Here is a 14916-nt window from a genome sequence, read left to right on the forward strand (position 1 = left end):
CAGGAATTTTCCAAGCAATCTGTACAGCTGTGACAGCAGGACCACGGGTGGTGGTTTTTCCTTTTGAACCTGGAACGGCTGTTCCCTTACAGAAGGAACTGCCTCTACAGCTGCAGGAGTTCCCCATGCCCGTGTCCTGGCTGCTTGCTCCACGCACTGAGGAGAGGTTAGTTGGGTCAGCAAATGCCTAAATGTGCCTTCAGCTACTATGTACAGTTTGGCACCTTTTGACCATTAGTGCTGATCATTCAACTGAGCCACTGTGGGCAGGTGGACACAAGCAGTGGGCTGTACCACAGGACGACCCCCAGCCAACCAACACGGCTCAAGCTCCACTCTTTTCTGGCTACGCACCTCTCCTCTGGTACACTGAGATGTGTTCAGGGAAAGGGGAAAGGCTGAAGTCCTTTTGTAGCCCGGCTGGTGGAGTTATATTTGGGTTTGAGTGGAAGTATTGCCCCCCACTTCCGGCACTGCCTAAAATCTTCTGCTTTCACATCCCTTTTTCTAAGGCTAGTCCTGACATTTGCACAGCCCCCTGCAGATCTTTCAGTGTGGCAGGCACTCGTGTTTTAACTGAAGTCATTTCACAGTTTAAAGAGAAACCCAATAGGCACAAGCTTTTTGAAAGCCACAACTTGAAAACTTGAATTGATGACAGTAATCCAAAGAGATTTTAATGATGAAAGCTTGCAGAAATGAGAATAAACAAATGTAGTCCCCTACTTCAGAGCTTGTTCCGATCGTGGTGGGCCAGGCTTCTCACTGAGGTCTGCTAAACTTCTTGATCAGCATTGGACATTCATACACTGTCCTCCCAAAGATGCAGAATAGCCAAGGCAGTACTTTGACCTGTGCACTCCCTCACTTCAGTCAAAGCTTGTCATCGGTCATTTCTAGAAACTGAGCATAGACATCCCTTGAGCATTCCCCTTTTTGGTTGAATAAGAACTTGTAGTAGCTGCCATCTGCACATATTGCTGAAACAAAAACAAAATCATTTTCAGTTCAGCTGTTTGAGAAGTGCTGTTCTCTTACCTCGTTTAAACTGACAGAGGTGTCCTGCAAGAATCTGAAAAGCCTGAGATAAATTGCTCCTCATGCAGTGTCTGTCAGCCCAGACAGCCTGCCAGGTGGCTGCGCTGTGAGCAGGCCCTCAGCCCAGTCTGGCAGCAGCAGCTCCTGCTCACAGCTGCCACGCTGTCTCATCTGAACACTCCTTCCAGCTCCAAACAAGCATGGTGCAAAATCTGCTTCTCCAGACAGAACCTGGAGGACCCCCTGGTACTTACCTAAGACAGCATTTGGCTCTGTTCCAAAGGCACAAATGCACGGAGAGCCTGAGGGAACCTGAAATTTGGAGAAACTCCATTTGGAACTGAAGTACTTAGGGAGAAAGCTGGCAGAGGCCAAACTGAAAGGAAGAAAAAAAAAGAAACAGACAACTCAGTAAAGCGCTGACCAGTGTTGATTTAGAACTGCTGGCACATCTGAACAAGTCTCAGGGTGCTACTGTTACTGACTGCCTGTTTCCTTCAGCTAAGCATCAGGCAATACATGCAGTTCTGCTCCCAGGGACGGGTGACTGTACAACTACCTTTCTGGCTTTCTGGGTTTTAAGTGACTGCCAAAACTGCTAAGAGGACTGATTTTAGTAGAGATCCCTTTGTGTAACTACCACAGTATGATCATGCTATGAATGAATTCCTCAGTCACTGGAAAAGCCCCACCATCCCATTGGAAGAACTCAACAGCTCCATGAAGGGCAGAAAAATGGCAGTTGCTAAGCAGTCCTAAATTTGCAATTATATTCAAGCAGAACAACAGATTACTATTAGCAGCTCAAGTGGTGTAGGTATTGGTTGTTGCTGTTGCTCAGGGAGCCATTATCTGACAGGCCCAGTGCTTTATTGCAAGGGCAGCCACTCCTTCCACGCAGACTTCAGAATGGCTTAAAACCTACCTTGACTGCTTATTTCTTTTGGGGTCTTCTGCAGCAAAAATATGTACTGTGCCATGGTCACTGGATACGCAGATTAAGGAAGCATCCTGATTGAAGTTAATGCTGTAGAGAATAAGGACAGCTGCAGTATTTCCACTGAAACATATCCCCATTTCCTGTGTGTAAAATCTCACTTAAGCTGTTGTCTGGGGCAGCTGTCATCCTGCCCGGGGAGGTGTTAATGGCTCCTCCAGGTCAGTGCAGTTTTGCTGACTGGAATGAACACCCCTTCAGGGGTAAGTACACACATCAGAACACGGAGGACCTGGTTCATCAGTAACAGCCAAGCTGCAGACTGCCCTGGGATGGACACAACTGACGTGATCTGTTCTGCCACTTGTACTAAAAGAAAATGTACAGTTGCTGCTCCAATCAGCAGACAGGTAAATACAATTAAATACAATGGGAAACACTTCTACACCCAAAGGCTGAGGCTAAGCGGAAGAAAGCAGTTTTCCCCCTCTTCACTGGAAAGTGTTTCAGGCAGCAGACTAAGAGTCAAACTTCTGCCTCAGGCTCTTGCACACAGGGTGGCAGTGTGTTAAGATAAACGTTATGCTCACACCAGGTACTCACCCTCCTGGTCTCTCTGGGAAGCATTCAGCTGCATTGCTGCCTTCCCCATATTCCTGTGTGAAGTTCCCACCCAGCTACAGCCTATTCTATACAGAAATGTGCATCCACCAAGGTGCAGCCCTAGGCACGGTCCCACTGCGATGGCTTTTCCTCACCCATACTGAGCAGAGGAAGCAGCACAGTGCACACAGTCCCCAGCGTGGCCCTGGGCCCCCTGACCACCAAAACTGTTTTGCTTTGTGCCCATGGCAGTGCAGCTCTCCTTTGCTTTTTGAAAGAGGCTCGGCTGCCATTCCCCACGTGTAACAGCACCCCAAAGAAGACAAAGCAGAAGCAATTAAACATACCAGTATATATTGGCCGCCTGTGATCCTCTGCGTAGCTCCTGGATTAAATGCCCTGATGAAGTATCAAATATTCTTATGAGGGTCCCCTTGAGAAGGAATCGAGCATTGTATTAGGACATACAGTATGTTCAATATGGCTGTTTGCCTGAAACAAATTGTCTGAAAATGCTGTTTGAGCTCTATCCAAAAGAAAAACAACTGAAAGCCACAGGAATAGTCTCTTAGCATCATCCAGTAGCTCGTTATTCTTTTTAGCAGTGGAGTTTGCAGCTCGAAAAGCTCCATTCAGAAGAATTGCAGTAGCTATGCCTAGTTAAGAGAGACTGTGACTGCTTTTTTTCAAGCTTCTTTGAACTATGGGTTGTACAGCAGAACCTATTCCAAATACTGGTGGAATTAATTTAGATCATCCTTGAGAAACTCATTGTAGCTGAGGGAGAGAAGGTAGCAAGCACTCAGCCTGCCCCCTACACACCTGCAGTGAGCGTAACTCACTGGGACAGCTGGGAGCCCTCCCTGGGAAGAGGAAGCTCAGGAGGCAGACTCCACTGACACCCATACAGGGACACAGGTCTGTGACTCGCTGTGTGTTCCCTCTACATGTCTGCATCAATCCCAAAGCAATCTGTACTACGCAGGAATGCCAGGGTTTTGTCAGCATATTGAACTCTGCAGCCCTATGAAGCTCAAGCCCACACAAAGTGCAGTCAGTTCTCCAGTAACCTTTTTACTGGTTTATTTTTGCACACTATGAACACGCCTGCAGTGTGTGTATGAGGAGAACTGCAGTCCTCCACTGTAAGTCCTGTTTGCATTAACTTTAAAGCCAGTAAGAAAACTTAAATAGAACCTAACAAAGGTCTTTAAAAAAACAACTAACCAAAGAAAGCAAAACAAAGAAAATCCACTGAATAGTATTTACTGAAGAAAGCATGAACTGATGAACTGCTTGGGCCAAATTCCATACAAATTTCACTGAAGGGTCAGAGCTACAGTCAGCTAGAATATGAATGCTACCTCAAGTGCTGCATTTCCATTGCTGTTTGAATTTCCTGAAGAAGCAGTAAAGAAAAAAGTATATTTCAAAGACAAATGGACCAGTGAGTTACATCTGTGCCTTTCCCATGAGAAGACACAACTCCCTATTTTGGAAGAGTTCCCACACTAAAATGGGCAGTAAGTCAGAGGTACGTGGTCATCGTTCTTACTTTTTCTGATGCTGTTGCAATTCTTGTTCCCTGCAGGTTTAATGCTATACAGCTCAGGACGCCTTCGTGAGCAGGTATGTCCACGGGAGGCTTCTCTGTGTTGGCCAGATCCACGATCTGCACGTGCCCAGTGTGTGTTCCAGGAAAAGCAAGGAGGGAATTATTACTATTTGGACAAAGGACACAGAGACCTGCAAAACAAAAAAAGGAAAATAACTTTGTAGCTTCCACGACCTAATGCGTTGTTCAAACCAGTTTGCAAAATATCAGTAATTGGAGAACAAACATAAGTGGTCAATCAGAAATTCCTTTTAATGGCTGTTGCTATTGCAGAATCCCAAAATCCGATCCATCCATAGGTGCAGACCATAAAGAAGGAGCACAGCATAATTTTAACTCCCTCCCATCATGACTTTAAAGTAATCTATTTGCTATCCAACATCTGGGTGCTTTCAGAGATCCACTCTGTCAGTCTGGTAGAGCAAAGCTATTTTAAAATAAAATAAAATAAAAGTCTCCTTAGCAGCTTAAGAGAGCAAAGAGTTTGCAGTAGGTGACACTCATTTAGATTTCCACTCAGGCAGCATTTACTTCTCCAGTTTTAGACCTGCACTTAACAAAGCTCATCACAGGTGTGCAGCTGACCTGGAAACGTGTTCATCTCTTCACTCTCAAGGCTCATCTTCCAGAAAGCTGTTCTGTTTTTTGGTAAGTAAAGGCACTGCAACTGACCTATTCCTTAAGCCAAACCTCAGCCCTACCCACCTGTGCCAGAGCTGCTGTCCCTGCACTTCAGCCTGTCCAGGACACTGGCTGACATTTCCAAATCAACTCATTTCAACCAGAGACCAAAGTCATCCCTTGCTGATTAATCTCTTTCTGACACTGTAGAGAACAAGTCTCCAGACAGTTCTACCTTCGTTAGAAAAGAGGAATTGTGCCCTTGGTTGTTGATAATTTCAGCATTATGTTCACAAATGCTTTACATAAGAAAGCATGTAGCTCCTAGGGAAATCAAAGCAGTAACATTATAGGGGTAGAAGAAAAAGCTTTTCAGAGCCAAATGTGGATATAATTTAACAACCATTTTATAAACACAGATCACCTTCAAAGGGCATGGCTATGCTGTTGTAAGTAAAGTGTTTAATGATTTACTAAGTGAAACAAAATCAGGCATGTACAGATAAACAGCACTACAAGAACTAAATAAAACTGCTTCCATTCCCCAGCCCACACACAGCACTAACCTTTAGGGTTGTAGCAGGTTTCAAAGACGTGCAGCTGGTGGGGATTGTGTGTGAATGTGAAAACTTTAATCATGGAATCCAGGACTACCACAATTCTGAAAGACACAAGAAGTTCCTGACTTGGTGCAGGGTAGAAGACAGACATGTATTAATTCAGATCTGCAGAGGCTTTCAACAGATTTAACAACTGTAATATTTGTTCCTACTCTCAGCCCTGCAAAAAAAACCCAAAACCACACAACTATGAGCCTGCAAAGCACTTTTATCTGGAGCTGTGGCAGCAGAACCCGTCCGCCCACACACACACAGGACTCCAGCTGCTAACAAACGCTCTTGCTCTAGAGATTCACTTGATTCACCTCACACACCATACCTACAGACACCACTGCCAGCAGCAGCCATATGAGAACACAGCCCTTTGAAAGAAGGCCACAAAGTCCCACAGGCTTTTTATCAGGTTTCAGATACACTCCAGTTGTGATCTGTTGACCTAAACACCTGCCCCAAGATCCTGTTTTAAATAAAAAGGACATCAGCAATGAAAGCTAAGTGTTACAGCAAAACCTTTTTATTTCTGTGAACGGCTGGAAATGAGTAAGAGCTGCTCATATAACCTACAAGGCCGACCATTTGGAACACGTGCTGCACCTACCTATCTCTTCGCAGCTTAACTGCTTTGACTTCTGTAGAAAATTCTATCTCAATGACAGTCTTCTTCTTCAGGTCATCCCAGATCATTACTGGAACAGTACAGAGATGACTGTGTTAGTTCACCAAAGCATAGCTGAAGATCCATAGAGTCTCTATTAGAACAACTTCTAGTTTCTGAGAAGACCAAGAGGTGCCTTCAGCAGTGAAGCAGTCACAGGTTGGCATTCTGCCTAACACCAACCCACCAACCCATTCTGTCTCCTGCAGACAGGGGCTGGAAAACTCAAAATACAAAAGCAGATAATAAAAATATCTTCTACTAAAGACTATTTTTTTTCCTATTTCTTTATTTCATTGACAGCCCTCCCAATAGGCAAAGTTTCCATACCAACCCTGCCAACCAAGGGCCGTTTCCCCCCAGAGCTGCTGAGCCAAGATCCCTTTGCAAAGCTAACCAAGCACAGCCTTTGTCACTGCAATGAGTCTGAGAGACTGCAGATAACTGTTAACAAATACTGAGAGCTGCTGCAGCAGCCCTTCCCTTACAACCTTCAGAACACAAGAGCCCATCTCAAGGTTAGGGTTCAGGCTGGGTGGTTTCACGCAGCTTAGCAAGACAAATGTTTGCAAACTGGTGAGACTCAAGACAGTACCTTTGTTAGGAGGGTACTTGGGCTTCTTTCCTCCTCCTACGAGTGCTAAATAGTTGCAGCGAAATAACATTTCCACGTGGCCAACACCGCCCTCCGGAAATTCTGGAAGACAAATGTATTTCATTTAAAGCACCACAACCTGTGAAAATGCCTTTTAATTGCTACCAGAGTTACAGGGGACTTCAAGTCATCCACCACGCTGCTCAGGCATCCGCAAAGAATGGTACCTTCTTACCCTCATATAGAAACCAAACCAAAGAAAACAGGATCCTCCGTGTGGAGGTGACAGACAAGGCAAACCCGAGCACTGCATGACTGAGAAGGGTTGGTTTGTTTGATTTAAGTCCAGGAATCACAGTAAACTTGCTTTGTTCCTCACTCAGATCAGCTCAGATCACTGCTGCTCTTGTCAGCTGGGACAGCCCTCGTTTCACATGCAGAAAAAATCAGCAAGATGTTAAAATTCTATAGAAAGATGCTGCATGAGAGCAGATCAAGCAATACCACGGGAGCGTGATCGTTCCTATTACACACTAACGTTGTAAATATGTTTAGAAAGAATGAGTGGCCAATTCAAATTCTTTCCCCAGCTAATTGCCCTCATGAACACAGTCTGAGTCTGGTGTTGCTCTATTAAGCCAATGGTATGGATTTAGAAAATACCAAATATAACGACCAACAAGGTCATGAAGTTCTTCATGTGCAATGGGACCTGGCTTCATAGTCTTGGTGGATTTGAGGAAAGAAGACAAAACGTACATGTGTGTGACTGAAACAGAATCTTTACTTCTGTTCTCAGGATGTGCCCACAGCTGTTAGGACACCTGAGAAGAATGGTCCACCTGCAGAGAGCCTCCACTCCAGCTGTACACAGTGCAGGACACGTAGTGAAAAACAGTGCAGCTGGTACAGCCTGTGTCTTATTTACTGCTAGGAATACAGTTCTACTTTTGTTTTCTTCTTCATACAACCTGAATTGCAGGGGAAGTAGAATAAGATCCCGTGATGGTGGAAGAATCAAGTATCAAACAGAGGATTTGCCATTGGATGCCATTTGAGTTGGGTCTTGGTTTTGTTCACATAGCTTAGAGGGAAGTTTGGCGGTCAGCCACCAGGAAGAGAGGCCACAAGTGTGGCCTTCGGATGATCCAAGTCACAACCCAAACCTTTTATTTAACAGACTGCCCAATACTTCCACAGGTGGACACATTCCAGTAAGAAAGATGGATGAAACCAGTCAGCTTTTCCAAAGCTACAGAGAAAGCAGAGATCTCAAAAGTAATCAATTGAGAATTGCTGTCAGAAACAGGGATGGGAAAGAACAGCAAAAACATCAGGGGATGAGAGTGGAGGTACTACAATGGAAAGATTTAGACATGTGCATAAATGATAGGATTAAGGGAGATTCAGGTAGGCATTAAGAGGCACTGCCACACATCTGGACGAGGAGTTTATGTTGTATGTGACCACACAGCTCTGAAGACAGGAAACATTTCACAACAGTTTTCCACGCTCAGAGCTCCTATCAGGGAGAGTTTTGACAACGACCTCAACAGGACTTCAAACTGACTTCTGAATCTGCAGCATGCTGCCACAGATGGAAGTTAGAATGCTTGATACTTGTAGAAGAGTTTACTATTAGGAACAGAAAGTCATTTGTCAGCTTTTGTCACATGAATTGTGACTGAAATCTCTTACAGCACTAAAAGCATGCCTGGGTTCATAGGAACTGCAGTGCTATTTTAGAATACATTTCTCCTCTTATAAATCTACGTTCTGATTTATCACCACAGTGACAGCACAGGGAAACCTGTTCACTGTATCAGCTTTCCTTCCGCACTTAAGGTCAGAATCACATCTGGATTTCATTTTCCCTCACTGTGACTCAGTTGAATGCCTGCTGATAAAACCCCATTACCTGTTAACACCGAAACCTTCCTGTGAAGCACAATAGTGTGTTTACTGCTTCGGGATGCTCCCAGCTTTTAAGCACAAAGAGAATCTACAGCTTAGAGCACGAGTGTGAGAGGTCTGAATTCACAGCACTCTCGCAAGCAATGCTCCACACAAGTACAAGCAGCTTTACGCCCAGGTCTCCAGTAACAGGGCAGCAGTTTTATTGTTGTGCTCAATCATCCAGGCTGCTGCACAAGGATAGAACAGCTCCTCACGATGGCACACGGTGATGCTGCAGCAAGCAACTCTTCTCCCACTCGTCAGCAGCCACACAACTCATTTCCTGTTTGGGACTGCAAACAGCAGTAGCAGCTCCTGCAGTTCAGCCACTGTACGAAGGTGAGACAACTTCATCAGCAGCCAGCTTTATGCTAATTAGCAGCATCTAAACGAACATCTCACGAGGCAGTGGTGTAAGTGACAGCCCCTCTGACACCAGCAGGGATTTCTTTCATAAGGCTTTATTCTAAGCCTTCCAGGGATGTAAAAGCAAGAATCTTTTTGGAAAAAAATACATACACAAGGCTGAGCTTCCAACACAAAGCTAGCAAGGTATAATAATTAAGCATTTTACCTTGTTTCTCTTTTTCTTTGAGTGGATCTGCATTATAAACTCGGAATCCATTTTCCATTCCACATGCAAAGCATCCTGTAGTAAAAAGCACATTATACATATACACATATACAGTAACTGGGAGATACACAGAAGGTTTAAGGTAGTGCCAGAGGTTAGGAGAGCATCACTCAGTAACTGCACTGTTAAACATAAGCTGAAGAACACTGGGCAGCTTTGCTAATGTTTGCAAGCAGAAAGCACTTGGAGAAGCTGTCCTGTGCTGGCCTCGATTGCAAGCAGCACATTCTTAGCATTCTTTTCAAACAGGTGAGGGAACAACAGAAGGAAAGGAGAGCAATTCACAACCCACTGGTATCCCATGCCACAGTACTGGAGGGAAGGAAACATTTTAACTTTTAAGGTCCTTTTAACAGCACAATTAAGCAAACCCCTCCCACTTCTTATTAGGTCAGGATTCACTCTGAGGTCGCAAAACATAAGAAGAGGGATCTGTTGTTCATGTTTCTACGGAACAGCGCTCACCCAATGTAGTTCCTAAAGAATACTGAAATGAGAGCCTACTAGTGACTAGCTGCCCATAGCATATGGCAGTAGCTTAAGTCTAAACCAGGGAATGATCAGAAGGAAACCTTTGGAAAAGTAATGGTTTAGCTACACGTATGTACAGAAGCACAAATGTACTTTTTGGTAGAATCCATCAAAGCAGCAGTATCCTGTCTTACCTGCTAATGGGTGCATGCAGCTACTAATAGAAGTAAATGCCAGTGTGAAACTGGAGCAATTAAAAGTCATTAAGAAGCAGCAAGTGTCACCAGAGATTGGCTGACAGAACAATGGGTGCTGTGCAGTTTATAAACACCTATCAGTAATCCAGGGAAAGTCATAACGGCACTGGAGCAGACTTTCATTTCCAGCAGGACTCAGCAAGGCACTCCACACCCTGCTGTACAGACCAGTACTGTACAAGTCTGGTGGTGTCAGCTTTAAGCTTTAACGCATCCTTAGGGTCCCAACACATTGACATCACACGAAGTAGAAGCTTTTAAATCAAGTTTCACACCCTTCTCCATGCACCACTCTTCAGTTTGCTCTGTTGGTGGGACACAGCAGTGCCCTGTGTGGAGGCTGTGGCACTAATGAGGCCCCACCTCTTCCAGTGTACTTTGCTGGGATAACGAGAAAGCATGTTGTAATGGAAATGTATCTCACTACACAATACTGTACAAAATGAGAACTAGGCTGTTTCTTGCAGCTGGAGTGTGTGTTAATATAATTATTCTTCCAGTGATAGCCTTAAAACAAAGTACTTTATTTCCAGGAGAGAGGAAGAAGAGGGATGGCAAACCTGCTCTGCACTGGAAGGGTGCTGGGTTTTCGCTGCATTGATACCAGCAGCTTGTTACAAACCCCCACCGAGTATTCCTAATGCAATACAGCACAGACACACCATTTCCTGTAACACTGCTGCAGCTTTTCTGCTGGGCTAACCTTGGGAGCAACATGTGGGCTGCTTTTATTTCTTGGGAATGGCTCCACTCCTAGTTGGAGCACATCAGAATTGAGGGAAGGGGATAAATGTTAGTATTCCCTATGCAGTTGATCACTACTGACACATGAAGTTCTTTGTCATGGCAATCTCTGAGACACAGAAGATCACTGCTGCACAACTGGTCCCAAGCTATGGAAGCAGTTTTGGAGCGCAGTGTTTTCGATGCAATCGCAGCATTTGCTAATGGGATCACAGGTCTGACAGTTCAGGCACACAGCCATAGTTTGTAACTTAGCACACAGATGGAAAGAGTCTGCCAGAACAGGAGATGGGAACCTCTGCAGCAGTAATTCAGCCTCCTTCAGTAGCAGGATCACATCTTACGCTTGAGAAAGGACAGGCATGTTGTCAAAGAACCACTGACAAAAGGCAATTCAGTTGCTTTTAAAAATTCCCTTTGGAATCCCAGGTAAAACCAGGACCTCCACAGGACTGTGACACCGCAGCTGTGTCTGCTCCTAGGGTAAGAAAGCACCATTTCTCAATAGTCCCTGTGGCACCAGGGTGGGTTTTGTTTGCTCCATTAAAAACAAGGAAAAAGACAGGATTACATTCACAACTAACCAAGAAGGTACCAGAAGCTGAAGGGGGTACAAGGGCAAAGAAACTCGTGGGCTTTAGGGCCTAAGACCCAGAAATTGCTAGAGTGAAGCCTGGGCATGCCAGCATGGCAGGAGCAGCTCCTGACACGTTCCTGTTCCTTGCAACAGAAAATTTTGTCTAAAGCCATAAGATGCAGCACAGGATCCTACTCATGCCCCACTTTGGGGTCCTCTAACTAAGTGTTTCAGTACACAAAATGAGATCAAATATGTGTTTCAATACCAAAACAAGTCCACACCCCCGTCCTCAAACCAGCTTGAGATTAATATCTTCTGGTATGTTAATTTATTATAATGTTTTATCTACTCATTTCCATAAAGTGCTTTAATGTTCCTTTGAAAGCATTATAAAAATGAAGATCCTGAGAGTATTCTGCTTTAAGACAAGGGAGAACACCTTGCACTATGTGCCATTTTATTTGTTCCTAAATTTAAAATTAAAAAAAAAAAAAAAAAAAAAAAAAAAAAAAAAGCAGCAAAGTTGAACAGCCTAAAAACAAAGTATTGCTCAGAACAGAGCAAGGGAAGGACAGTACAGGAAAACAACGGGTGCCAGTTTTATCACTTGTCCATCACGGAAGTTAAGACTGGGAGAGACGTGTTAGATCACTCCTCCCATCCTCCAGACTCAATAGGATTGGCTAGTCTTCAATTACCAAGAAATTAGGTTATTGTGGCAATATATGCAGACACCCACACTACTGAGCTTCAGCACTCAAGTGACTCATGTTTCTATTTTCGGTGGAAGCAACATGGAAGAAGTGAGCTTTTCCTCACACCGACTCTTCGGGCAACCAAAGAATTACCATTGTTTAAAGCAATTTGAGGCTCTAGGTGAATACAGAGCTTATGTGCTACCTACAGTCCAAAGGCCATCATACCTACCCAGGCTCTGGGAACCTGCAAATAAAAACCAAAATGGTTTTTGCTCCAGGTGTTTTCTGATTGTCACCCAGTAGGATAGGATGCCAGCACTGCTAGGAACAAACTGCTCAGCTCACAGAGCATACAGACTCCAAAGACAAGTTCCTTAATATCCTTTGGATTTAAGATTTTATTAAAAAAAAACAAAAACAAAAAAAACCTAAATTTATGTTTACTGCTATAAAATTAAGAAATTTAAGAACGAAAAGGTTATGTGCTAAAATGGTGCTCCAAAGGCATTTTGTGGGAGAACAGAATCCCATCTTCTTGTGCTGTTCTCTTTATAACCCAACCCAACCATAGATCAGATATGAAACTGCTGTTACAGACCCCTGCAGGTTTGAAATGAAGCAAATCCGATCTCATCTCTTCTTCCCCCTCTGCTGCAAACACAAGATGAAAACAAGCATGGACTGAGCTGCTGAAAAAGCACTGCTTCTTGACTTTCAAGCCAACATCACTGCTTGAACAGAACTACCTGGAAGCTCATTAACAGCTCGATATCCCACTGACAAACACCTCACTGGAGGTGCTAGAGTAGGAGCACAGAGCAGGCCTTGCTAACACACAGCCTAACAGCAACAGGCACACGCAAGGCTGCCTTAGGCAAGAGTGCTGTGTGGCAAGCCCAAAGGATGTTACCAAATGACGGCTTTCCACTCCTTCTTCCACAAAAGGCCACTTACTCATAGGGCCGGAGCTATTTTTACATTGCAAAAGCCAGAGGAGGCACACGGACCCCTTTTGTAGAGAGGGCTTTTCTCACAGAGGGCAAATAAAGCAAGAGAACCGTTTTGCAGCCGGCCGGCCGCAGCATCCCGCTTTTGCCCGCTGATGCGATCAGCAGCTCGAGAACGCAAATCGGACGCAGAGTTACAGCGCCGGCACTGAGAACGCGACGTTCGCTGCTTTACTTTCACAAGGAACGCCGAGATGCCGATGCTCCCCGCCGCACCGAGCCGGCAGAGCCTTCCTCAGACCTGGAAGCAGGAGGGTTGGCTCGGCTCTCTACAAACGGCCGCTGAAATCGGAGGCCGCTTCGTCAGCGCAGCGGGAGCCCCGCTCCCGGCCCCGGGCCTCGCCCAGCACGCACCGCCCGAACGGACCGCGCCGAACCGCACCGCACCGCCTTACGGCACCGCACCGCCCCGCAGCCACCGCACGGCACGGCCCGGCCCCGCCGCCTCACCGTGGTCCTGGTTGAAGCCAGCATACAGCAGCCCGTTGCCGTGCGGGTTGGCCGGCAGCAGGTTCATGGCTCTCGCCCGCTAGCTTCCTCCCGCGGGACTTTAAACCATGGCGGCGCTCGCCCGCCTCAGCCCCGCCGCGGGAGCCCGCCCGAGCCGAGCCGAGCCGAGCCGTGTCGGATAGAACGGCGGCAGCTTCCGACACAGGCAGGCCGCAAAGCGAGCACCGAGGCCATCCACCCGGCGGGGCGGGGATCGCCGAGCGAGCGAGCGAGTCGTGCTGCGCTGCGCTCCGCCCACGAGGAATGGCGGCGGGAGCGCTGTGCTGTGAGGGCGGGCGGCGCTGAGGGCGGATGTGCGCCGTGCGAGCTGAGCCCTGAACGCCCCGAGAAGGAAATATGAATAACACTAACAGTAAATCCACCACCGTTACTATCAAGCGTCGAAACAAAGGTCCAAACGTCTTGGAGCGTTCACGCCTGGGGCAGCCCGCTCCCTTCCACCTCCCCTTCCCTAAAATCACCTTCCATCTCCACCAGGCCTCGCTCAGCCAGGACAGCCCTCAGTGCTGCATAGAACAGCGCCCGCAGGCTTCAATCACTGCACGGTGACGGCTGCTCCGGCCTCCCCCGGCCTTGCCTGTGCCCTGGCTGGCAGCAGGATGTGAGCAGATCCATGCTAATGGTCTCTCCCAGTTTTCACACTACACACAGCAGGTAGAAATCAGTGATCTGCTGGTTGAAGAGGCCAAGACTTAAAACAGGACACGAATGCGCACAGAAATCTGCACACAACCAATAGTGAAACACAGCCAGAACTCCTAGGATTTGGCTGTAACCTCACGCAGCTGCAGGCTGCTACGTATGTTTCCTTAAGCTGTGGAGGTGTGATTCCTGCAGTGCACCGGCTTTATCCTGACGTGCAGCAATGCCTGTGCAGCTCAGCCCAGCAGATGGAGCCTGCTGGTCATGGAGTGAGCTGCAGCAATGAAAGCAAGCCAGGAGAAATTCCTTCTGCTGCACTGTGTTTTCCTATTTGATCTTTAAATATGAGACACTTTTCAAGAAGTGCTGCATTTATCAGTCCAGGTCCTGACATAGCTTTGGCATTTCACTTGTTTTAGTTTTCCCTACTCACTGTGGAAACCTAGTCAGATGCAGGGGGAACACTGAGGATTCCTAACTTGATGGTATCTCCCGTTTGTGAAGATGCCTAGAAGAATTACACCATCACCTCAAAGGATTCCTACTGCTCAAAACGAGTCACAGTATTCTTCAAAAAGAAGCTTGACATGTATCCTCCTGCATGTCAGTTCACAGTATTGAAGACAGACGTATTCAAAGTATTTTATCATCTTTTTAAGATGGCTTCATGCTCCTGCTGTCCACTTCAGGTACACTGTTCTTCCAGTTCTTCTCAAGGAAGATAAAGACAACT

General features: G+C 46.1%; 1 protein-coding gene across 1 annotated transcript; it reads right to left on the reverse strand.

Moving 5' to 3' along the window:
* Positions 1 to 873: 873 nt before the first annotated feature.
* Positions 874 to 13548, reverse strand: WDR45B (WD repeat domain 45B; the record flags this gene model as incomplete). Its single annotated transcript, XM_079544156.1, has 10 exons — positions 874 to 980; positions 1293 to 1414; positions 1964 to 2065; positions 2926 to 3011; positions 4134 to 4324; positions 5381 to 5475; positions 6033 to 6120; positions 6685 to 6786; positions 9215 to 9289; positions 13482 to 13548. The coding sequence occupies 10 exons, from the start codon at positions 13546 to 13548 to the stop codon at positions 874 to 876; spliced, it is 1035 nt and encodes a 344-aa protein (XP_079400282.1).
* Between the last annotated feature and the right edge of the window lie 1368 nt (positions 13549 to 14916).

Source organism: Tetrao urogallus, assembly GCF_951394365.1.
Source record: "Tetrao urogallus genome assembly, chromosome: 18".
NCBI classification, from domain to species: domain Eukaryota; kingdom Metazoa; phylum Chordata; class Aves; order Galliformes; family Phasianidae; genus Tetrao; species Tetrao urogallus.